Source organism: Nestor notabilis, unplaced genomic scaffold, assembly GCF_000696875.1.
Source record: "Nestor notabilis isolate BGI_N333 unplaced genomic scaffold, ASM69687v1 scaffold9949, whole genome shotgun sequence".
Lineage (NCBI taxonomy): Eukaryota > Metazoa > Chordata > Aves > Psittaciformes > Psittacidae > Nestor > Nestor notabilis.
The window spans coordinates 33,959-59,469 of NW_009942360.1; the positions used below are offsets into that span (position 1 = coordinate 33,959).

At 37.0% G+C, this 25,511-nt stretch overlaps 1 protein-coding gene across 1 annotated transcript in view; it reads left to right on the plus strand.

Annotated features, from left to right (window-relative positions):
* Positions 1–25,145, plus strand: part of LOC104411039 (yorkie homolog) — a gene marked incomplete at both ends in the record, with an annotated part of 33,549 nt that extends 8,404 nt beyond the window's left edge. Inside the window, 4 exons of the mRNA XM_010021364.1 lie at positions 11,946–12,127; positions 13,621–13,668; positions 24,474–24,604; positions 25,094–25,145. Of these exons, the coding sequence (XP_010019666.1) occupies positions 11,946–12,127; positions 13,621–13,668; positions 24,474–24,604; positions 25,094–25,145 (413 nt within the window). The remainder of the gene's footprint in view (positions 1–11,945; positions 12,128–13,620; positions 13,669–24,473; positions 24,605–25,093) is intronic.
* Positions 25,146–25,511: the final 366 nt, after the last annotated feature.

Sequence of the window (25,511 nt, forward strand, 5' to 3'; positions counted from 1 at the left end):
CTGTAATACTGCAAAACTTTACCATGGAAGAATCTTTTAATTCCCAAACAAATACTTATGTTCCTTTGTGCTGTCTTAAAGAAGAGGGCTTTGTCAAATAATAATTTATGCTGTTTAAATACACTTGAAACACATACCAGCTTATAATTCCAGCTTGTCATAGTGATGATCATGACAAAACTTTGTTTTAAACAATATGGAGAGAAGTGATAGGTTTGGTTGCTTCTACTTTAATAATCTTCTTGTGGGGTAAAGACTATGTAGTACTGGAAATATAAATAGTAACTTAAATTAGGGATCACAATGTCTAGATGTAAAAATGTAACAAAATAGAACTGATAGAATTCTTTCTTATGTTTTTCGATCTATATGAAGAGCAGAGCTGCAAATATTTCAGTAAAACATTGGCACTGATTACTATGAATATCAATACATATCATATTAAGAGACTCTAAACTAGTGTCTTAGATGGTCCAAGTGATTGTTCTGATGTATTTAAGGTGATATTCCAACTTTAGTTTTTGTATAAAGCCATGACTGGTGTGTATAAGCATTATTAGCTGTATTAATTTGCCCTTGATTTGTTTTCACAGTAACTTACTATTTTCAACTCCTTTGGATTTTAGTTATTTTTCCAGAGCCATGGAAAAAACAGTAGGGGAAAAAAAAACAAAACCAAAAACGAGATCATTGTGGTTTCCAGGCTTTAGTTTTGGACTTGGTGCAACTAAATGAAAACAGTGTGCAGATCACTGAGTAGGTCAGGCTGAGGGGATACAAAGCCTTTGAAGCTTTACAGGGGTTGACCTAACAACAACTGTGGGCCCCTTTTGGGAGAGGCATTAACTCCATGAATGCCATATAAACACAGAGCTGCAAAACTCACAGTTGCTGTTCTGTTTTGTTTTTCTGAAATGGCTATTAGAAATTTCAGCATTTTTGTTCTGTAGGCTTGAGTGCTTACTTTAAACATCCGTTTGCTCTTCTGGAGAACACCAGGTTGTCACACTTTGTTTATAAACTACTCACCAGTTTGCAGACAGGTTGAACCACTGTGTGTGCAACCTGAGCCCAAAGGTGGGGTGTGTATTGAAGTTTGTCAGCTTTGGCCCTGCTGGCTTTAACACCAGCCAGGGTTGCAGACCTGTTTGCGTGTTGTGAGGGGAGTGTGTGGATAATTTGCAACTTCACAATTACTTAATATTTGAATCAGGCTGAAAATGAAGTAGTCATCTTGAACATCAGTGTTGCTTTTTGCAGTTAAAAGAAGGCAGGTCAATTATATTTACTTAAATAATCTTGCAGGGTATGTATTTTTCTTTTCTTTGTGTTATTTTGTAGTTTCCAGTGATGAGCTCAAATTAAAAAGGAATGTAGAAAAGGCTTTAATTGACTGAGGTATTGAGTGAGATGAATCTTGTTTCACAGAACTATTTTGTACTCCTTGTAAATACTGTGGTTTAACTATAAGGGCAAAAGCTACTTGTCTTGTGCATGCTGAAACTCCATCAAATGTTAGGGCTGTGCAGTTAAACTGAAAGAAGTTAGTAATGTCCAAAAGACTGCATGAGGGTTTCTTGCTGCATAGCTTCCCTTTTTGGGCCCACTGCGTATGTGTATCCCAGACAGGCTTGAGTACATGCCAAAGCTCTTTATTTTGTGGTCGGACTTTTAATCTATTCCAGACCTTTTCAGTCAAAGAGCTCAAGTGTAACTGAAAGGGGCAGGAAAGGGAAAAAAAAGCATGTGGGCTCTTCTGATCTAGAGTGACAGCAAATAGAGACAAGCTGCTAGCTGCTGTTGAGCTTGAAGGAGTTTTCCTTGAAATCTTAAGTTGTATGTATTGTATTGTGGTTTATGTTTTTATCATTTAAGCCAAGAAAATAAAAAAATTTATTCCTCTTGCTTTCTTACTTGTGACCTCCTTAAGTCACTCCAGTAAAGAACAAAAAAACCTGTTTGACAGAGCTAGCTTACTGAGCCTTTCATTTATTTATCGTGTGGAGATCCTCAACAAATACGTGCTGTGACCCTAAATAGCATGTGAATGACTCAGAAGTTTACCTTCCTATGTTTGATATAGGTTGAAAACCCTGTTGGGTTTTTTTTCCCCCCTGGGGACCATCGTACCCTTTTCTTTCTCTGTGTTTTAATATAAGGGCTTAGTTTTCACTATTTTTTTGACTACTGACACTTTCAGAAGCAACCCTAAGTGAATTCTTCTCTGTCATGTTGAAGATTTTGATTAGTACAGTGATACTAATGTTGATTGAAACAGGGGACATTAATTTCTTCCTTGATACTGCAACTTTGACGAATCTAAAGAATGATTGAAAACAGTAAAGCTGTTGAATGGTATGTGCAAACATACTCTTCTGTTCCAGTACTCAGAAGCAGAAGGTTTGAAGAGTTTTTGCCCTTATGCTTCTGAATTCCCAGCTTCCAGGGAGACAGCCGTTACGTATTTGTATGTTCCTCATCAGATGGAAGCTTTGCATTCACCTTTATTTTCTCCAGTAGGTGTGCATATACCTTTTTTTTCCTCTCCTTTTTCTTCTTTCAAGAAAGTAGTGCTGGTAATTTTCCATTAACGTAGATAGAAAAGAGAGAGGAAGGAGGATTAGTTTGAAGAAATTGTTTTAGGCGGACACACCTACTGACTTACTTGGTAAGGGGAATTTGGGTATTGCATTTGTGCTTTTAAACAGGAAATAAAAGGGTATAGTTAATATGGATTCTTTCTTGGAGCAGGCTTTCAAGACTGACACATCAGATAAAGAGTCCCAGTCAGAATACCCAGTGTGGAATAGGCTGGGTCTAAAACCTGGGTGCTTCAAGTTGAAGATAATGACTTTGTTCCAAGACTCAAATAACGTCTTTGAAGTGGGCTTGAGGTCTTCAGCTGTACCACTTAAGCAGCAGTGAAGTCTTCTTGTAGCTCACATGTTGATCATCCAAGTCCACGTGTTTGACCTTAGAACAGTTTTGCATTAGGAGAATTCGCAAACTTTAAGATCTAGAAAAGAACTACGTATGAAAGGAGGGTCTTCTTGTGCAAGCACAGCCAATCATAAAAGATGACATGAGATCAAAGGAATGGGGATGGAAGGGGGGGTCCTTAGGCCTGTGTCAGCAGGATTCTTGTCTAGTGGAGCATCTGGTAAAAACATGGCTGTCCTGCCTTCTCAGTGCCTTTGCAGGCTGCATAGTAAGAGGCTTCAAATTAATTTTATTCATGCATTTATTTATTTAGAAGATTATTTCTTTAAGGTAATTGGACTGTCAGATTGAGTTTGTGTTTTGGACTGGTTTGTCTTTGACTACCTTCTGCTATTGTTTGTTGGTCATTCTGCACAGATCTTGCTGATTTTTATTTTTTTAACTTCCAGATAAGTTAATAATTTACCTTGATAGTAAAAGAACGTGAGGATAGGAAGCAGGTCAGCTGTGCATTCTGAGTGGCTGAAGTTGGTGAAGTAGAACATCTGTTTTTTCTATAAAATCGAATTTCCTAGAACCAGTTGAAGTTCTGAATCGTTCAGTTTTATTGGTAGAAGTTTCCAAGAATCAGCTTTTGTATCAAATACCATTTATGGGATTTTAAACTCTTATTTGAGTTTGCAGATGATAGGACTTGTTTTTGAAATGCAGCTCTAAAGTAATTTGCCTTTTGAAGGTACTTGTTACATTCAAAGGTGGGACATGAAGTGGGAAAATACCAGAAACTGGCAGTTTATTTCTGCACATCTAGTGGGTTAATATCAGTCTTGTGTTTAATCTGTAGTACTCCATTAGAAAAGTCAGACAAGTCTGTCTGCAGGAATTGGAGTAAAACAAGATACTGTTTCAGTTTTCTTGTTACTTTATTCCAGACTTCAGTTTTACAGGTTTGTTACTAGTGATAGTACCAGTGTTACACACGCCTAGTCCTTTTCCTTCTGTTCTTTCAAATGTTGAGCTGCCATATGGGGAATAAAGCGAAAGATGTAACCTCAGATTGAAATCATTGCCACAACTTTATTTTTATCACTCCCACTTAATGACTATGTTAGTGTTTTTTTTGAAGTTCTGTATGAATTCTGGATTAGGGGGAGGGCAAGGAAAGATAGTGTTTAATATCATTATGTGAAGGGCCACAGGGGTTCTGTGTATAGTAGCTCCTTGATATACACAAGTAGGAAAAGGAATAGAAGTGATGATAACAACTGGAGAATTCACATCAGAATCTTCTACTTCCTTTTTTGTAGTGCAAGAAATGAAAAGGGCTTGTTCGCAGCCACTTGGGATGGGGAAAAGATTTCTGTATTTTGGTGTGTGTGTCAGGGAATGTGGTCAGATGGCATAGCAGCAGTTTTCAGTGAATCAGTGACTTCTGTCAAAATGAGCTGCTTTTGGATCTGCAGAGGTGGAATAATTTCACTGGTAAGCATCCCTTTGTAATAGAGGATTCTGCCATTGTAGTATTGACAATAAAAGTTTATTAGCTGTTCATCAGAAAGTGAAATCTTATTTCTTCAAAAGCAGGATGTATTTTGATATCTCCACTGAATGCAGTTCACTGAAGAAATTGTTAAATCTGTCCACAAGTATTGTGTAAGGTTGCAGTTACCTACTTTATATAGAAGAGTTATGTACTAATAAAAAGGAAAAAAGAACCCCTCACTTTTTAGGGATTTGTCAGGGCAGTAGGTTTATGTAAGTTTATACCTGTTTGGGGTTTTGTCTTGTTTTCATAATAATTTAATCCTTTTTGAGAAAGGAGATTTATTGGTAATGGTGTCCTTATGCCAGTGAAGGTAATGCGTACCTTCAGTGCTGGGCTAGAACAGCTGTGACCGTGAAAGAAAACTGTCCTCTTAATAGGGGGGCATTTTTTCCATGATATACTTTTAACACTGCAGTTTGCACATCTCTGTTAATGAGCATACTACTATGTTAAAAATTGAAGGTGAATCGTTTTGAACACATCAATAATTATCTGTAATCTAAATATATATATACACACACAATAATTATATACTGTATCTAATCATATATAATCTAAAATTCAAAGAGCGTCAGCTTTTTTCCTTCTTGAATTCAATCATGTTGAAACATGATTTGTTTCTTATATACAGAAAACAATTTCACTAGGGTTTTTGACAGCACACTGTTGATTTATTTTTTTTAATTAGAGTATTTTTTACTGGATTTTGTAACTTCTGTGTAATGATTTCTAATGGGTTTATGCAGATGTTCATGTGCATATGCACAAGGTTTGTTCCACTCAATGAATTAAAGGAAATCTTTATTAAAACAGGAAAAAAAAAAAAGTTGGGTTTGGGTTTTTTTTTTCCCCCACAGAAGCTTGTCTTTTGACCTAATTAACCCAGGAAGTATTATGTAGTGATTGAGCAGTGAAACTGCAGCTGATACCCTTATGTAGACTCTTTGCTGATTAAACTTTGGTCTAAAATGTGGACTAGCTTTGATATATTTCGCCACATATTCAGCAGACAGACGTGGGACCGTGATGAGTTCAGAGTCCTGCACTTTCTGTAGTCTTCAGTGTTTCATACATACAGTTTAAACTTTGATGACATTAGTTGAGGTTTCTCCTTGTAATCTGTTCTGTGTGGAGGTGTTTTACATAGTTCTCCTGTAGTAATGTTACACACAGTGTAATACTGTCAGTTCCATTGTGTATGAAGATCTAAAAATAAAGAAGTCAAACATTTTAAAAATCAGTTAGAATTCCAAAATTAAAATATATTTATTTTTAAAGAATTGAAAAAAAAAAATCCTTTTATATGCATGCACTGAGCAGAAGTTTCTTATAGCTATTTATTTATTCTTACAGCTAGATAATTTCTTGTAGTTTCTTATAAGCTATTGCTTAATATTATTTATTGAGCTAGAAGTTTTTTATAGCTTATAGATAATATAAATCTCATTTAGATTTGCTTTTTTGGCTGGCCAGAATATTTCAGTTCTTCTGAAACTGGCATACCTTGAGTGAACATGCTTTTTAAATATTACTGTTGACTTCTAGGGGAGAAAAAGTGAGATCCATGAACAACTGCAACAGCATTTTACTCAAGTTTAGTTTCCAGTGCGTTAAGAGTCTGTCTGTGGATGCTATAGAGTCTTAGCGTGGTCAAACAATCCAACTATTTCACCTCTGCCTTTGAGGATACAGGAAGACTTTTAAAAACAGTAGCAGCTTTATCAAAGAAAACTCAGAACTTTTTAAATTAATTCATATTATTTTAATCAGCATGTGCTGTAGTGATAGAAAAACAAAAAGAAAAATACTAATTTAATTTGAATACAAGTAATTGTTAAATGCAGAGTAACCAGTCTGTAGTTCGACATGCTTCTGTAAGGGATGGTATTTTCATTGGATGTATCTTGCGTTAACCAGGAGCCCAGCTCAGGAGTGTGTGAATATTTATTTTTACCTGAGAGACTAGGATTTATCTGTACACTTAAGACAGCAAAATGATCTGGAGAAGTAATCTATTTCAGGTTTCTCCGTTACTGTAAACTCCCCAAGATTCTCAGATTAACTGTAGACTGAAAACAATAGAATATTTTATTGTGCTAATTTTTAGGTTGTTTTATAACAGCAGCATTATGAAACTGAAACTGGGATTTCCTTAAAGTAACATAGCAATGCATGATAAAGAGTGCAGTCCAGAAACATGACTTGTATCCTGATTAAACAACAAATTGTTGTACCGAATCTCTGTAAAAAATGCCACTTGGAACAAGTTTTTATTACTTCTGAGACTCATTCTTTCAAATCCCGCTGGTAATTTTTTTTTTTTTCAGAGCTCTTTTCAATTTAATCAAAGAAGTTTTTAGCCTTCGTTGCAGTGCTGCAAACTAGCACCATTCAAAAACCTGGCCATAGCCAAAAATGATGCATGAAAAGCTGTCTAGTTTCCGAATGAAGCTGAAGGAGACACATACTCTCTGTCAGTTCTCTCAATGAAAACACTGATTCTTATTACTAAGAACAGTAAATTATAGTATGCTCAAACCCTGAGCTTTGTTGTTGTTTGAATAAATAATGTCTTTAAATTTGCAGATTAAGATTAGGTTTAATTTTGAAGGCTGAAATGATAAATACACAAGAAAACTCATTAAACATTCAGCTGTGTCTGTTAATCATTATGGGTGCTTTACAGCAGTCTTTGCATGTAATTCTGCATAGGAGAAAGGTGCTGAGGTGCTGTGTTTCTGCAAACTGTCTGTGCCATGGGATGTGTGATTTTAATTGGCATAGGATCTTGGGAGAGAATTAGCCTTATATGTTTGAGTTGTTAACAATCTGCTGGTCTTTTCTCTCCAACTCTGATGAATGGTAATTGTTTCTCACTCTTGATTTGGTTTTGGTCACCCTCTTTCCCCACCCACACCCCCCCATTAAGGATGTAGGCAGCAGTATAAACTTGTTTCAGTAACTGTAAAATATTATCTGCTACAGTACAGAATGGGCATTTTGCTGTTGAGTTCAGGCAGTAGACCTTTTAATGTGTAACATTTGAAGACCACTAATTCTCTGTTCTCAACAGCATATTGCAGCTATTACAATTGACTGTATTCTGCAGATAGTGAAGCTAAGCCATATTCTAGGACAGCAAGATCTTTTTTTATTGTCTTAAGTTGCCCATGGTTTTTAACTTGTCTGCCCCTCCTCCTCCTCCCTCAAATCCCCCTCTTCCAGAAACAAAGACTTGTTTGTTCCTTCTCTGCCTGTGAGGTCTTTGCAGACTCTGCTGTGTGGGTGCAGAGCCCCTTATTTAAATGTTTTCCATAGCCATGGAAGGTAAGGAACAGGATGCATTAGAAAACTGGTACGTCCTAACTAATAGATAAATGAAGCCCTTTGCCTTTGAATTCAAAGTACTTAAAAAGAGCTGTGCTTGTCAGGATCATCACAAACCCATGAGGTGTGGAAAAATAAAATGCACTTATCTGAGATCACGTTGATAAGCATATTCTTTACAGTGCAGATTTCTGCAGTTGTGTCCTCAGTAAGTAATGGAGAGTTGAGAATTAAAAAAACACCTGAACCACAAAACAACCCAAAACCAAAACAAACAAAACCCCAAACCCACAGTAATAAAAATTTTAACCCCTCTGTTTTTTCCTGTCACTGGAAATGAAGTGTGTTTTCCCTTTTTTCTTTAAATATTGTGTTGGACACTATAGAGAATTATATTCTTCTTTCCTTTTTCCCTTGAAGATACTTGTGTAATCAGCTGAGATAGATAGCTGAAAATCATTCAGTGTTATTAGTGGTGATGTTTTTTTCCATGATTCTTCACTTGAGTATGTTGTTAAGTCAGTAAAATTCAGTTAACAGTATCTTGTTTTAATGTGCCAACTTTTAAGTTTAATTTAACAGTTAAAATAGTTCCTTTATATGAAAAACATCTCCCTGGTCTTTTCTGAGGACAGTTTAAAATCTTGTCAATTTGAAGTCTTCTGCAGTTGCATTCTTGAAATAATAAAATGCTCAGAAAAATCCTTTTAATGGATACTTGAATAAGATCTAGAAACTTTTTAGTTTCTAGAAAATTTTTAGGTTCAGTATCTGAATACTTACAAAATCATATTATTAATTTTCCCCAAATATTTATTGATGAATATTAAATATACATTGAAGTCTCAGTATCTTATGATATCTATCGGTGGTTTAGATACACTTTTAGTTTAGAAACATTACTTTGAAAATGGACATTAGGAGACATTTCAGAGATATAGGATGTGGGAATACAATGAAAAACATCGGTCAAACATGATTTGTTTCTTACAGTTTTAATTGCAAAGTCAGTAGATGAGAAGAATGAGGCAAACTGTGATGAGAGAACCAGAATAATACAAGCTACTGTGAGAAAGATAACAATACATAAAATATTCAGAATTTGGCATGAGAAGGAAATTATTTCTGGAGTAATACTTGTCTGGTATGTGCAGGAAAACCAAATTCATAACACATTGAAGGGATGTTAGTGATACTGCACTTAAGTGTTTAACGAAGGTTAGAACCTGTTAAATTTTTATGAGGTTATCTGTAATATGACTTTTCTGTGAACGGCATGAGGCAGGGACTCCGAAACCAGGATTACATAAATTGGAGACTAGGCCATAAAGGCAGCCTTTTTAACTAAAAGAAAATTTACGTTCTTCAGTTTTGGGTACTTAATTTTTACAAGCTAGGTAGTTTGCTTTTAGCTTAGATGTGCTTCTTTCACATGCTTGTTATTTTCTAACCTTTGTCCCTCTTTCCACTGTAATTGACCTTCTGTCTGGTTTAATAGCAGGGTTTGAATCCTGGAACTTCTGAAATGTAGCACAGACTTCTGCTTGAGTTGCAGAATTAGCTAACAGCAAGAAAAGGCTGTTTTCTGTTGTCTTGTACTAACCCCTTCGTTGTCTGCTTTTAAGGTGAAAAGTTAAGATATGAAAAGCAAAAGACATGGTCCTTATCCAAGACTTGATAGGATTCTTGGTAAAAGAGAGAAGGAAGGAGGTACTCCCCACTCCAGCAGTGTCCAGCTTGTCTAGAGCTGCTAGGTGGGCTCTCTGTAGCTTCAGCTTCAGCCTAATATGGTAAATATAGCTATTCCGATTGCTGTCAGTCTTACAGCGTATTGCCTAGTGGAGGACAAGTGGAGCTTGTAAATTAATAGTTCAGTTCTCAGGTCCTTGCAGGACAGCTGTTGCTGCTGTTGAAACTTCTGCAGTTCCTGGTGTCTTGGGGCATGTGAACCCTCTGTCTGTTCAACAGAGCAACAACCTGTCCTGTTCCTGGCCTAGGGACCACAGGTCATGTCACAAAGCTGGTTGATTGGCTCATCCTGGTCACCTCTTCCTGAAGTTCAGTTTTGATGGTGAAGTGGTACTGGATGTCTTTTAAGATCAACTGCTTGATTTTAAGCTTTCATCCACAGCAGCATTATCTTCCCTCTGTTTTTTTTTCCCTGCTGGGGCAGGATAGGACTTGCAGCTTGGAGCTGAACCTCTAACCCTTTGTATTCAGTCTATTGTTTCTACTTGGTACTGAGATTCAGTTTCTATTCCTGCTTTACATGTTCATTTACCTGTAGGAAGTTTTATCATGACCATATGCATGAAGCTGTCTTGCAAGTAACTACACAAAAGACTATTTCAAATTGCTTCAAGCTGACACTTCATTTTATTTTGACTTGACTCAAGAAAATGTGACCCATCTCTCCGTTAGACTATTGATTCTATGCTAGACCTATGGAGTAGTTGAAAAGGTAGACTAGAGAGAGATGAGTCTGTAACTGTTTTTTACTTTTCTGTTCTTATCCCAGTGAGCATATGGCATTTCATCTTCATATGTTACCTCTCAATGGAAAGATGAGCTCTGAGAAGGGGAAAAAGGAGCAAGGCTGAAAAACAGCAGCCGGTTTTACTGTTATTTTGAGATAAATATATTTAGGCTTTTGTGGAACTGAAGAAAAACATGATTGTAACTTAAGTTGAACACTCATAAGATGGGGGAGACTGAAGGGCTTTTCAGAGAAAAGATGATACAGATTCTTTATGAGAATTCTCCTTTATTCTGATAGTTAGAAGTGTTAGTGTTCCAGGAATCCTCTGTATATGATGAAAACATTGATTCAAACCTCCACAACAGATGGCTTTCTTTGCACCAAAGCAGCCTGTCATCCTAAAAGAAGCTAACTCCCTTTTTTTTTCCTAGTTCCCATAAACCATAATCCTCATTCCCAGGAAAAAAAAAAAGCAAAACTGTACCACTCTCCCATCACTGCTTCGACAAATGCATTCTGCAGCATATTTGAATGTTAACAGATTTAAACTGTTCTAGACAACAAGATGGAGAGCTAGTTCCAAAACTGAAAGCCCCTGAAAATAGTGCCCTTGTAATACAGTCAGCCTTTCCTACTAGCCCTCTGTTTCACTATGGGAACTCCAGTGCCTCTGCTGACTTTAAACATACTAGTCTTGAGCGGGGGAAAAATCAAGGGCTGTCAAGTAGATGCATCCCAGTCATGCATTATTTTATAAAATAAAATTGTCTTATGTCTTGCTCTTGTGGGGGAAGGGAAGATGAGTTCTCAGTGTGCATTAAGCATACAAAATGGCAATTTTTCTTCTCCATGCTCCAGAAAAGATGCATCATGTACTTCTGTGGGGTAAAAGAAAATGAAGCATCAGCAAAATGTTTCCTGTATCGATGGCAGTATTTTGGCTATGTAACTCATCTCCATTTCTGTACCAGCTCTAATTTTGCATGTCAAGATGCCCTCAGTGGAGCCTGTTGCACGCAAAAGTTGATGTGACAAGGATGTGAATGATTGTTACGTGACTTTGGGCGACATGGTCTAGTGTTTGGGTGACATGGTCTAGTGGAAGTTGTCCTTGCCAATGGCAGGGGAGTTGGAACTAGATGATCTTAAAGACCTTTCCAGCCGTAACTATTCCATGACTTGCACTACATTGAGAAGACTGGTAGCTTTTAATCACGTGTAGTTTGATATAAGTGAGATAATCTGTTTTGTCATTCTGTGTGTTCTCTTGTTTAATTATTTTAAGATTTCACATGAATAAGAAAAGTGATTTTGTATTATTTGTGTCTAAATTGAGAATAGTTTATTAGGAAGAAGACAGGTCCTTCTCATTAAACTTGAAATATTTTACTACTACTTTGAATTTTTCACCAACTTACACATCTAACTGTTTTCAGAAGCTTTTGGAACAAGTGTATACTCTAAACATGAGATTGTTGCATTGATTTTACAGGAATAACACATTTCATATTCTGAATATCAGCATAGCTGCATGTTTTGTACTGTCATGGCTTGTAATTTTATAAAGTTTTCAAACTGTGCCTTCTAAGGATAATACGTTCCTTATGTGTCTTTGTATTTCATTTTTAAATGTTTATTGTTTTGGTTCCTTAGCCATGAATCAGCGAATCAGCCAAAGTGCTCCAGTGAAACAGCCACCTCCTCTGGCCCCTCAGAGTCCCCAGGGTGGTGTGATGGGTGGGAGTAGCTCCAACCAGCAACAGCAGATGAGACTTCAGCAGCTACAGATGGAGAAGGAAAGACTGAGACTGAAGCATCAAGAACTGCTTCGGCAGGTGAGGCCACAGGTTAGACACCTACTTCCACTATTTCTTTTGTATGTTATGTTTTGTTTTGGCTAAGTTGTTTCAGTAGGTCCTAAATACCAGTGACTATACAAAAAGCTTTGAGGTCTGAATTCATTCTGTTACTGGTATCAGCTTGGTAGTGGAAGCATTTGACGTGGTAAACTGAAGGATTTTGCTTTCCTCTCTTACTGCTGTCTAACAAAGCTTTCCAAGAACAGGCTTCTTTACTGTTAGGATGACATCATGGACTGTTGATCCGATTGGATATTCCTCGTGAGATTATATTTCATGTTCATTGAGTTCTGAGTCATGCAAAAATCAAGAAGTTGGTTCCCACAGCTGCTTTAGTTCTCCCTTTTAAGTGGAGGAAAGGCTTTCACTTTTAGAACCTGTCAAATCTGTAGGATTTCAAAGTACTTTTAAAGTTTACACAAGATGCCTTGTTGGTAAAATCTTACCTGTTAAACAGTGGAGTGGAGCATGAAACAAGTGAATTACTCGTGCTGCATTTTGAACCTGTGATTTTCTTATGCTGAAGAATTTCAAGCTTGATAATGAGGCTTCCACCTACTCCTTTCAGTATTTTTCTACTGTATGAATATAGCTGTAGCAAATGTTAAAGTGTAGGTCTGGACACTTGAATCACTGGATTTTGAATTTGGGCATGACTTCCTTTTGACTTTACACCTTCTGCTTCAGTTTTTCCATCTGTGTGTTTCAAGAGTTAATACCGTCTCTGCTAGATACTTAGGGTATTCTTTGGGTTTTTTGATGCTGGTAGAGAAAGCACTAATTTTTCTTTGAGGAAAACGTAAAATCTTACCCTGTTCCCTTTTCACTTTGGGTGATGGGTCTTTCTTCAGGAGAGGAGGATACCTTAATGTCCTCAAAGACAGTTTTTCTCATTCTTCATCACCTGCAGTATTCTGTCCTGAAGTCTCACTCCCATTATCCCCTTTGTAGTCAAGTCCTGTTTTGTAGGAATCTTCAGTATCTCTTGGTGTAAGATGGGTCATCTTTACAGCCACTAACTTTTTATAATACTCTAGGTAAGAATACATTGCAAAGGTGGCATCAGGGCTTTCTTGCTGCTTAAGCACCTGGGCTTCTGCTGTTCCTGCTTTGCAATTAATCCACCAACAAACATTCTACCTTGTGCTAGCATGCTTCTAGGTAGGCCTTCTAATTGTCTTCTTGTCTCAGTTGTCATTGAGAACCTGACTAACTTTGGACCAGGTGACAACCAGTTCCCTTCATGTTGTTCTCTCTGGTTGTTGAGCTTATCTGTCAAATATGCATCCTCAGTAAATCTGTGAGTTCTGTTTCACTGTGTCATGATTTTCATAGCTTCTTGACTCCCTTATTCTGTCTCATCTGGCCTGTTTGGGGGCTTGATACTACAAGATGGTGTTTATAAGACAGCCTGCATAGGCAAACCATGCAGCTAAAGTAATTTGTATCCATCTTATTTTTACTCTTAGGCATTGCGGAATATCAATCCCAGCACAGCAAATTCTCCAAAACATCAGGTAGGCTCTTAACTGATGTTTCAGCATAATTAGAAAAATGAAAGCATTAAATTAGGCTAGCAGGGTAACTTTTTGCTACATGAAGGCATTCTAAAAGAGGCAAAGGAACAAAAAGCCCAACTAGCTCTGCTGTACACATTTTTGAACCACTTCTGGCCATGACCCTAACATAGTTTTTAAGAGTACTGCACTACCACAACTTTATATCAATACTTAAAAGCAAATGAGGAATTCATTGCACATTTTTCTGCATTGAAAACAATCTTCTTGTTTAGCATTCTTGAGGATACTGCTGCTCCAGTCCTGATGTCATCAAGATGTGTATTTAATGCAAACCTCCCATTATATCTAAGGTAGTAGTTTGTGACTTTTAAGTACTGTTCATGTGAATATTCTTATCAGTTTATTTAAACAGGTATGATCTTAAAGAAGGATAGCTGTAATCAGTTAATAAAAAGTCACTTGAAATATTTATGATTTTTAAGCATGCATAGTGTAACAAAAATATTTAAGAGATTACATTAGCAAAATAATTGCTATGGGGATATAATATGTAATTATTCTGGTTTGACAGGCTCCTGCATAGATTCGTTTTCTGTGTAGGAAACAGTAATTCTCAGAAGCTTCCCAAGCTCAGAGTGAAAGACAATTGGTCAAAATGTGAAGCCTAATAAAGTTTAATGTAGGCTTTGTTTAGGCTCTTGAGAAGTTGAATATGGAATGAATCTCTGAAAGTGGATTTATGGATATATTCAGAGAGCTTCTTGCTTGCTATTGCTAACATTCCTAATCTGCTGGTTCTTAGGACAATATTTATGTTGGCTTGTACTGTAAGTTGTTTTTCTAAGAAAAAACACTATACACATTAGGCAAGAAAAACATAATAAAAGAAAGTATCCTGTGTTTGGAAGCCATGAGTACTGGTGTACTATTGCATTATTAAGAGTACTGAGAAATTTGTACATTAATAGTTCTCCTGAGAAGATCATCTTCAAAATAGGAACCTCAGGCCTTAGAAACAGTACTTGCACTATGGAAGTACTTCCCTGTTTGGTAATATCAGTGCAGCTCTAAAATGGAAGCATTTTAATTGAGATGTAATAATTTGATTCACTTACCATTACATTGACAACATAATGATCTTGTAAATCAATATTAGATCCTATTATGGAGGAGAAAAAAATTTCTTAGAAATTGTTGATATACAAGGGAATAAACAGAGAAGCACACTCCTCCACACCAGTTGGAAACACCTAATCTTCTGCCATAATTAGGTCAGAAGGGACACTTACTAAGCACCAGAAGAATGTACGAATAGTAGTCACTCTGTTTTGTTTGTGATGGGAACTGATGAAAGTTCTATGCAAAAATCAGGATTCCAGTTACATATAAATGGGCTGCATACCAGGATTACCTGTATACTTACCTGCCTGGGATCAGTTTTATTAGTCTGCGCTTGCTAATGAGTCAAGCTGCATTTGAGTGATCTGGTGGATAGAAAAGTAGGCAATCGTGTCAACTTAAGCTCTATAATGCTAGATTATTTGTGTTGTGATGTATCATCTACATGTATTTTTTGTGTTTTCACGCATCACTTCAATCGTGTAGTGAGCAGCCACATGTGGAACTGATTCTGGAAACTGGTCTCTAAATGCTTCTTGAGGCCTTGTACTATAGAGGCAGATGCCGTCTGTCTCCGTCAGTGATGCCATTACTGAAGTCCCAATCTGTACATCCTGCAAGAATCTGTGAAAAATCTGTGGAAGGAACTAACTTTTCTTTGCTCAACTTTATCTGTTTTGACAGATCCTTTCTTTCCTTTGTGGGGGTAAAAAATAAATAAAGAAGTTTAGAGAAATTACATACTTTCATGACGATGAAGCTGTGCTTGGGGGAGGAATAATAATTTCTCTTGCTAAATTTTAGATGTTCTTTCAAGGGATACTGAAAATAAAATCTGCATATCTCCAGTGCTCTTAATTCTGGGAAGACTAAGTCTGTTTTAGAGGTGTTCTGTTTGTGAAGAAATGTTATGATACCAACGTTCTTGAAGCTTGGCTCTAATGAAGTATCTCTTTTATATGAATTAAAAAAACTGAGAAATGTTTCTTAACTTTTAATCCGATCTCTGAGCTTTTCTTAATCTCAGAGTCAAATAGGTTGGAAGGGACTGGTGAAGGTCTTCCAGTCCAACATCCTGCATCCAGACCAACCTCCACTTCCTTCTTGACATTTTTGTCCACTTAACCTGGATGCAGTGCCATCATTGTACTGATTTCTTTGGCCAGGGTTTTTTTGCTACTGAGTGAACACTGTGTCCTTGCCAGTTTTTATCTCTCTGCCATGATACTGTAGTATCCCGTAGTGATGGTAACATTCCAGGTGTTACATGTGGAGGCCTTGGCACTTAAATACCTCCTAGAAAGATTAAACAATTGCTCAGCTTCTTTTGTTGCATGTATTTATCTTGTTTAAATGAGGATGTATTTTACTACATTTCTAAAAACAGCCAAGTCAAAGGTATTTGAAGCAAAAATTATAACTTCCATATGTACTGTGTATAAACAATAGCTATTGGTACATCCAGGGATGTACATCTGTCCAGTTACTTATGCTCATCATCATCAGTTACCTATGAACATCTTAAAGATGCCTACCTGTCTTAGTTAAGGGATTGAGTGACTTGACTATTTTTCCATCCCCAGAAGCTCTCCTTCCATTTTCCTGCAATTGGCATCCAGTTGTCAACAGTGTCTCACATAAAGTAGATGTCAGTCAACTTTTGTATAAATCATAAAATTGGCTAGATGTTAGGTAACAGATTTCTTGCCTTTTAGTATACAATGGCTGAGATAGAGGCAAATAATGTTAAATTACTGATGGCATTATTCTTGGATGTGCAGACCACCTTCTTGTGCTAAGAGTGGAAGATCACTTGTCTACCACTAATATTAGGATACTTGCTAGTAAGATCAGCACACTACACAGCTGGTTATGTGATAAGTTCCTCTGTATATGCTTGCTCATTCCATATGCATTGCTTATTTCTAGCATTAAAGGAAGATCTAGTAACTAGTCTGAGAACTAGTTACAGCCCAGCTTCCCTGCTCAGTTGTGCTCTCCAACTACTTTTCTGTTATCCCTGTGCTGCTTTCTTTGTAGTTCTGCATACCTGGAATGTGCTCTCTGTTCACTGTCTCCATTTTTTTGTCCTTTATATTTTATGAACTGCTTCTCATATTCTCTGTCGTGTTGCCCCAGACTTACTGCTTATCAATTTTTGAGTGACATTCTGGAAATTCCCCTACTCAGTGAAGAATCTGCAAAGAATCTATTCCAGGAAAGTATTCATTTCTTAGGACACTATTATTCAGTAAAAGATTTTTTTTTTAAAGTCACTTTGCATATATACCAATACAAAGCAGTGTTACTGTCAGATATATGGGACGTTTTCTAGAAAGTAAGGAAGGCATTGTTAAAAACAAATATAGTCTTGAATTCTGTATTCTTGAACTTCCATCATGTTAGAGAAGGTGGAAGTTTTACTGAGGACTTGGTTTGGGGGACTTTTGTTTTGGGTTGTTCAGTTTGGGTTTTTTCTATCTCTTCCTTGTAATATGTCTTTAAATAACAAGGTTTGCTTGTGTTCAAATATTAGTGGAAATGGTGGGCAACAGTTATCACAGATTCCTAGTGAATCCCAAAGAGTGTTATCCCTTGAATCTCTCCTGTCCCTCTGTTATCTGAAGCTGACCTAGATTAACAAGATAAATGACTTGTCTTGATTTCATCAGTGTGTTCTTGTTGGGGGGGGGGGCATTTGATGTTGGGGTTTGGTTGGGGGTTTTTGTTGGGCTGTTTTGTTGTGGCTTGGGTTTGTTGTTTTTCTTTTTACAGAGATAAGGCACTGAAGCCAGCCATTTGGTCTTTGAACATGGCTTTTTTGGCCAGAGAAGATATGACCACTGGTATACAGAAATGTTTTTGAAAATTATATTTACAAGATGCAGGAAGAAAATGACGAGTCAATTGCAGGAAATTCGCAGCTGTTTTATGTCCCATGCTTTTAATTTGCCTTATTGCTTGGTATTTGAGATGCGTTATATGAGATGCATTATATGAGATGCATTATATGAGAAGTTTTGAAGAGGGTCAGCTAGGACACAGTGAGGAGTCTTTCCAACAAAGTTTTTTTCCCATTAAAAATTTTTGCTTCAGATTGAACTTTTTTAAACCAATAGTCACAAATAATAACTGAAACTTCTTATTTTAGTGGAAGTAAATGTTGTCTTCCCCCTTGTGTTTTACTCACTTGATAGCTCTTTTTACTAGTACTAGGTTTTTCTTTGTCCCTTGTGGTTGAAGTTTTCTATTAGATGTTTCTTTTGCACAGTGAACAGAAATTATTACTGATTTCTTACTCTCAAAAATCAATAACAGAATATCGTGGAAAACTGTCATACACATAAAGGACCTGAGCAGCATGTATGATACGATAAGAAACTTGAAGGTTCCAAGTAGGCAAAAATCAAGTTTGTATGTGTTTATCTCAGTTTTCATTTAACTGTCGGTATGTTACTGTTAGCAGGTATATTTTACTTCATTAGGTAACTAAACCACTGTTACTCACTGGACTACCTTCCAAAATCTTTGTAATTAATGAACTGACTTCTTCAATCTGTTGCAGTAAATTCATTGTGTAATAAAAACCTTAGCATGTTGTCTCTATATACACATCTGTTTCTAGGAAAGTACTTGTATTTTAGGTAGCTAAAGATCAGTTCAGGTAACGTCAAGTACCTGTCACTCTTCATCAGTTGCGTAGAGCTTTGTTACAGAGTACCATGAGGCTTGCGCATAAGGCAGCACACCTATGCAGTGCCGTGACTTCAGAAATTAATTCAGAAGAAGACTTAACCAGCTGTCTAGAGCTGTCCTAAACCAGGGTGAAGACTGCAGCTGGGGAGTTGTGTGGTGTTTTTTAAGCAAAATATTTACTTCTTAATAAAATTACTTCTGACTGAGGTCTAGTAGACGTGCTCTGGCAAAACTGCTTTAAATAGCAGTTTAAGCCATTAAATTCATCTGTCTGCCAGAGATTGCCTTAATAATAAGGAAGCAGAACAGGATGTGTCTGATGTTTTTTCATAATCTCGTAGTTGAAGCATTGGTGTGGCTACACTTCAGGACACATCAGACACCTGATCTATCAGAAAAAACATTTTTCAGCTGGGTCAGTTGTCTGACTTAAGCGTATGGCCATACAAATACTGCTTCCAGATGAAGAGAGGGGGAAGAATATGCAGTCAAAGGTCATCTGTAACTATCAGCAAAAGTCACTGTGGAATTTCCCCTGGATTGTGACCCACAGTGATTAAGAGATGAAGGCACACGTCTTCCTCTGCCTTAACTAACAAACTAAACTTGTAAATACTATTAAATACAACAGAAAGCTTTGTGAAACCATCTGGAATTTCAGCTTGGAGTTGGATGTGCTGTAGAAATTAGGAAGATGTTCCTTGACATAATTATATTTTAAGTCAAGTCTGGTATTTTTGATGAGCAGTACGCTCAGGTACTACTTTAAATACAGCCTAGAAAATGCAAGCATGTTTGGACATTAATAGGAAAGTGCTAGTGAAAGGGAGTCTCACGTGGCTGGATTTGAGGGTACGTTGGCTGCCATCAAAATATACAAAATGTGGAACTCAGTTTTACTGCAAAAGCATATTGCTGTTATTCAGCCACCTTGGGAACTACGTGCTTAGAATGTTCTTTGACTTCTGAAATAGTATAGCTTCACTCCCCTTTGAGAACTGTAGATTTAAGCGAAACTTCATTAGTTTGTGTGGCAGGAGCTGTAGAATTTGAGTTTCACGCTCTCTTTTGCTCTGAGTGGGAAATGCTGAGTCTCAGTAGCTGGAAGTTGAACAGTAGGGAAAATGCTTGTATTATATGAATAACTTGAAAAGTCAGCAGCTCTGATTCCACTTGCAGCACCTAAGCTTTACGGATTAGCAAAATCATTGTATTACTTGTTCGTGAATGTAAGTCTTTATAGGTAAATATCCTGTCTAAAAGTCTATAGAGTAAATCAGAACTATGTTCATTGCCTTTGTCTGGTTTTTGTGCCCCTAATTGCTTCAGGACACATTTTGTGTCAGTATAAGAGCTGTAGCTCACTGCAGTGGATTTCATGCAGTCACTGGTGCTGCTTGCAGTTGCAAAACTGAATCACAGAAGTAGTGCTAAAGCAATTGGTCAGCAGAAGATATGAGTCATGTTGACCTGAGTATGAGATGTCCATGAATAACAGCTTTTGCTAGAAACGAAACGATGCAGAGGGAGGCCATCCAGCTTTGCCCAGGCTCCGTGAGTGCTGACTCCTGCTGACTTGTACCTGCCTTGCTGGTGCTCCCGGCTGGGCAGGTGCACTGTGGAGACATGGGCAGATGGATAGCAAGAGGAGCAGGAAGCAGTGGCATAGCAAAGGACTGCAAAGGCAGACAAGAAGCCAGACTTTATTTACAAATGCCTGTTGCAGTTTATGCTGCCTTACTTGCGCCTGCGTAGCATTGAGTTCTTTGCCAAGTGTATACAATACAATTAATTATCACTCCATCAGCCTCTTAAATTAATTTTCCTGGTTTCCATGATTGCAACACTGAAAGATTTATATTTCCCCCTTACTCTTCACTAATTGCATAACGCTGTATTGCTGAATTCATTTGTCTTCATCTGTCCATGTGTTCTCCCTCTTCCTTTTGTGCACATGCTGAAACTTTGTGGTCCTGAAAAAAGAACATAAATATTTAGTCTGAAGAAATAACTGGTGCTGTAAGTCTGCCCATAAGTGCCATGATCTTCTCTTTCCCCTAACACTTCTCTCCCAGCACAGTGAATCCTGTGGATCCTTGGATAGTTGAGCAGTGTTTAGGGGCAGAAATATTATGATTCACCCTTTTAAACTAACTAAATAAAAAAGGTATATCAATTAGAGTAGCGTATCATATGTTCAGTACAGTGAGACTGTGATATGAGTTGCCCAAGGAAGCCTTTTACCTTTCCTCAAATGCACGATGAAGATAAAAATCCTCTGAAGAGAGTAATTTTATAAAGCTAATTTGGACATGATATGAATGACCTGGAACTTCATGTAAAATTTAATCTTAATCTGTATGCAATTATGAATGGAAAAAAAAAGGGTAAGGTCAGCCAGATAAATTACACAATGCTGACCTTATTTTTAAAATAACTTTGCTTAAGGAGATGACAGATCATTTTGATCTTTATGTAATAACTAAAATTCAGCTTTCGTGTTAACAATAGGAATGCTAAGCTTTTATTTTCCCAGAGGTACTTAAAAAAATTTTTACATGCTTACAGAAATAGGATGAGATCAAGTAATAGAAATCTAAGCCAGGATTTTGTCATGGTTTTATTTTTGCCTCCAGACTTCAAATACTTCTAATAAAGGATGTATTTTAGAGCATAAACTAAAAGCCTAGAGTTCACATTACTCTGGAGCTGGGAGAGGCTTGTACACTCCCATACATACTTTTCTTTAAGTATAGGAAACAATCAGTTTTATAAGGATGAAGAAATTCAAAGACCATTGTTAAAGTAACACAAGTTTAGCTTCCCTTACATGCACCTTTTAGGAAAAATAGCCTTAATACACTCTTTAGGTCTGGTAGAAAACTTTGCTTATCTTAGGGTATGAATAAAAATTGTTCTGTGTTTGTTTCTGAATAGCTCATCTTTTTTGGTAATTCCTTTCTCTTTCAGACTCCCAGATTGACGTAAATTTATTACTTGAATGACTAATGGAATAACATTCTTTCTATTGGGAAGTTCTGTAGTTCTGCCTCCAGAACTTCCTGAAGAAGCAGCAGTAATGCTACTTATAAATAGCTAAAAATAGTTGCAGTTTTGCACTTTTAGCAATGTTGTTGAAGCAAGTATAAAAGTAGTATTAATATTAAAGAGACATATTTCACTCCATTGTACGTTCCAAAGAATAGTCAAAATACAGTTATCTCTCCTGGTTTAGTACAGCTCTTTTTAGTGGGGCTTCAGTGAAGTGTGATTGATTTTTACTTTTGGGGTTTTTTTTTTAAGCTGGCTAGTGTCTGAGCTATATTTATTTTTACCATGAACTACCTAAGTTCATGTATTGATGAAACTTCAATCTCTCTCTTAACCCTCTAAGGATTTAGAAAATACAAAGGTAACTTTCCCATTTTTCCAAGTTGCTTATTCCTCTGTACTGAGTTTTTTTTTTTTTATTCACGTACAGAAGAGAATATTGTGGGTTTTTTCTTTCCTGCTGTAAGGAGCTCTTGAAAAGGGGATTTCTTTTCTCTTCTCCCTCTCCCTATCCCCCTTTTCCCTCTTCTCATTCCCTTTCTTCTTTGTCTCTGTCTTACCTCTCCTCTTCATCCTCATCAGGGACTGCAGTGCAAGGAAATAATGCGATGCACACATCGAAGCAAGAGGGAAGGGGGAAAGGACAGTATTGTTGCCACAGCCAGGTAGTTGTAGATATGTAAGAGCAGAGTACCTGCTGATTGACAGCTCTGCCAGCAGAGTGAAGGTGGAAGGTGTGCTGTATTCCAGGTATGAACCCAAGGCTGAAAAGATTCTAAAAGGAGTGGTGCAAAATCAAGTGATGTTTAATTTTCCCTTCTTCCTTTTTCATTGGACAAGTAGCAAGATAGAATTAGTTCAAAGTAGCTACATCACATGAAGGCAGTTCCTTAGCAAAGAGAAGACTTGGTTGCCATTACTTCCTCTAGTCTCCAGAGGAAGGAGCAGCATAAAGACTGATGCGAATGAGCAATTCTTGAGCCATCTCTGGGAGGGCTGCTCTAAGATCTTGTACCTTCTTCAGAATGCCATTTGGAAAGCATTCCAGGAAAGAAAACCTTTTTTTTTTTTTTTTTTTTTTTTTAATTTTTTATTTTTATGGATTCAGTCCACCTGTGTATCAACCTTCTTGTATAAAGGCTGATGGGACTAACAGAAGTTTGTAAACTTAGCTGTGAAGTAAGACGTCATTATATAGTCTTTGCATTTGGTTATATTACATAATAAATACATAGATGGCAGATGAAAATCATATCGATAAGCCTATAGAAATTATTAAAAGGTGCCTACCATCCAGTGATCCGGAAATGAGTACGAGTATTGTTACTGTTTATTAGAACAGTGGCCAAGTAAGTGGTGGTGAGCAGAGGACTGGATTTACTTGGAGTAGGCTATTGGGTGTGACAAACACAAAAACCAGTGGTATGTTTGTGCACTTTCTGCAGAGGTCTAAAATGCTTGGTTTTAGAAAACCTTCTACTACAAGACATGAAACTTGGTGAGGCACTGGAATAGGTTGCCCAAGGAAGTTGTGAATGCTCCAACCCTGCAGGAGTTTAAGGCCAGGCTGGACAGAGCCTTGGGCAACATAGTTTAGTGTGTGGTGTCCCTGCTCATGGCAGGGAGGTTGGAACTAGATGATCTTAAGGTCCTTTCCAACCCTAACTAGTCTATGATTCTATGATAATTAAAGCAATTGTAGAATAATAATACACAGGAATGGAAGTGAAGCATATGCAGATTAGAAAAGGGAAAACAAAAGCAGGTGGTAGGGAAACATTCAATATTTGGCATAATCTATTTTAATCAATTTTGAACAAGAATTGGAGAAGAATTATCTTTATATATTAAAAGTCTATGGTAGCCCTTAGGGTCATAACTAAGAGTGGATAAAGACTTCTCATTTTACAAGTGAGAAATACTGAGTATTGCCAAGACTGACAAGGTTCATTTTGCTTGATACTAGCTTCCCAGGCACAGCCTGGAAATCACTTACTACTAATAATGGTAACAAGATAGCGAGTAAATTTTTTTGCCAGTCTCTACATTAACAAAGCAAAGACTTGAAGAGCCATTAATGATGCTTTAGGAGAGTTTCTTGAAGGAAATTACTCTATTTTTCACATGTGTAACTTGCGGATTTCTTGTTTAAAAGGACGGGGGGGAGCACTGGAAAGTACATAAAATGCTGCTTATCTCCACCCACCCTTAATTTTGTGTATTTTGTATTAAAACTTGCTTTCATTAAACAAGCTTTATGGATGGATTGATTCAAGTTGGTGCAGTCAGATGCATAAAAATACGTATGCAAAATCTATATTTGTAATTTCTGAACTGCAGCATCTTAGTTTTAAAAAGAAATTTCTAGGGATTTAAGGAGCTCTTAAGGTTTACATATGGGACAAATCACTGGTGTGATCAATCAGAAATTTCAAAATGCATGCCTCAAACAGGAGTGAATGGGTACTTGTAGGGACAGACTGTAAACTTTGCTGAATAAAGTGAGCAAAGTGAAAAGGAGACCAGGGAATAAATCAGAATGGAGAAAAGAAACGTGGGGGAAAAGTGCTGATCAGCAGAGCTACACAGCTCTTAAGGGTCAGAAAGTGTTAACAGTTCTTTTTTTGATCTTAAGAATAGACTTAGCAGAAGATATTAAAGTGAACTAGAAAAGAGCTCTGTAAACATATAGATGTTTATATCCATAAATACAGGTATAGTGAAGTCTCTGTAATACTGGGCTTGACTGGTGGAACTTTCATTATCATTGAAGGCAGTAAAAATTCTTGTCTTGTCTTTGGAAACCTAATTTCTTTTAAATCTTGTAACTGGAAACAGTAAAAGCATCAATTACCTATAATGTCATGGTTTTATATCTGAAAAATGCCTCCAAATGCCTAACATGGTCTTTCTTTCTCCCACTCCTGCTGTTCTAGGAATTGGCTCTCCGTAGCCAGCTTCCAACAATGGAACAAGACGGTGGATCTCAAAATCCCGTGTCATCTCCTGGAATGTCTCAGGAACTGAGAACAATGACTACAAATAGTTCTGATCCCTTTCTTAACAGGTTTGTAGGAGTAGCTGCTGGTGGGGGATGGGGAATGATTTAAAATTCTGTTTGGTACATGTAATAGTTTATTTTGAACATCTCTGTGTGCCAAAAGCCACAGCTGTAAATGAATCTTTCCTTAAATGGCAAGTCTAGTAAAAGTTGAGGATTAAAAGCTGTCTCCTGTGGGAGGAAGTAGTCTGTTCAGACTTGTAGGAAGGTTTTTTATTCGAAGTCATAACATGTTTGCCTCTGCATAATCTGTTGACTAACAGTCATTTCAAATTACTGACTCAGAAGAATTTGTGAATAGCTTGCTATGAGATCAAATGAACTGTGAGGCACATTTAGGACTACACCTTGAGGTTCATTTTAAGGTTTCTCTATTCTCCCCTCCACTTCAGGTATTTAATTTAGCAGTATTTTTACTCTAAACAAACTCTATTTGTTAATGTTAGGTCTGCAAATAGTGGCATGCTTCAGTTTAAAAGCTGTATTATTTTGAAGTGGGTCTTTTAATTCAAGATTTAGAATTTTACAATATAGGCTAGTCTTTTTCGTATAATTTTCTCCTTAATCCTTCTGAGGTGGAGTGTTTGTTTTGTTGGAAATACAGTTCTAATGCCAGGTTGCAAGTGCTTCATACTAACCATTGCAACTTTGAAGAAACTGCTGCAGCTTGAGATAAGTCGTATCTGTATTTTTTGCTTAGCATGATGGAAAGAAAAGGTGAAAATAGTAAAATAATTAAATCTCCAAGCCACATAAACTTGTAATTAATTGAATAAGAATCTACTAGCATTTCAGTAGTATCAAGTATTTGCTCTTAAGTTGAGGTAGTTACTTTTGTAGTTCTTCATTGGACTATGTTTTGTCAGCATTCTAAACTGATACCAACTCAGTATCTCCTCCCATAAAAGAGAAA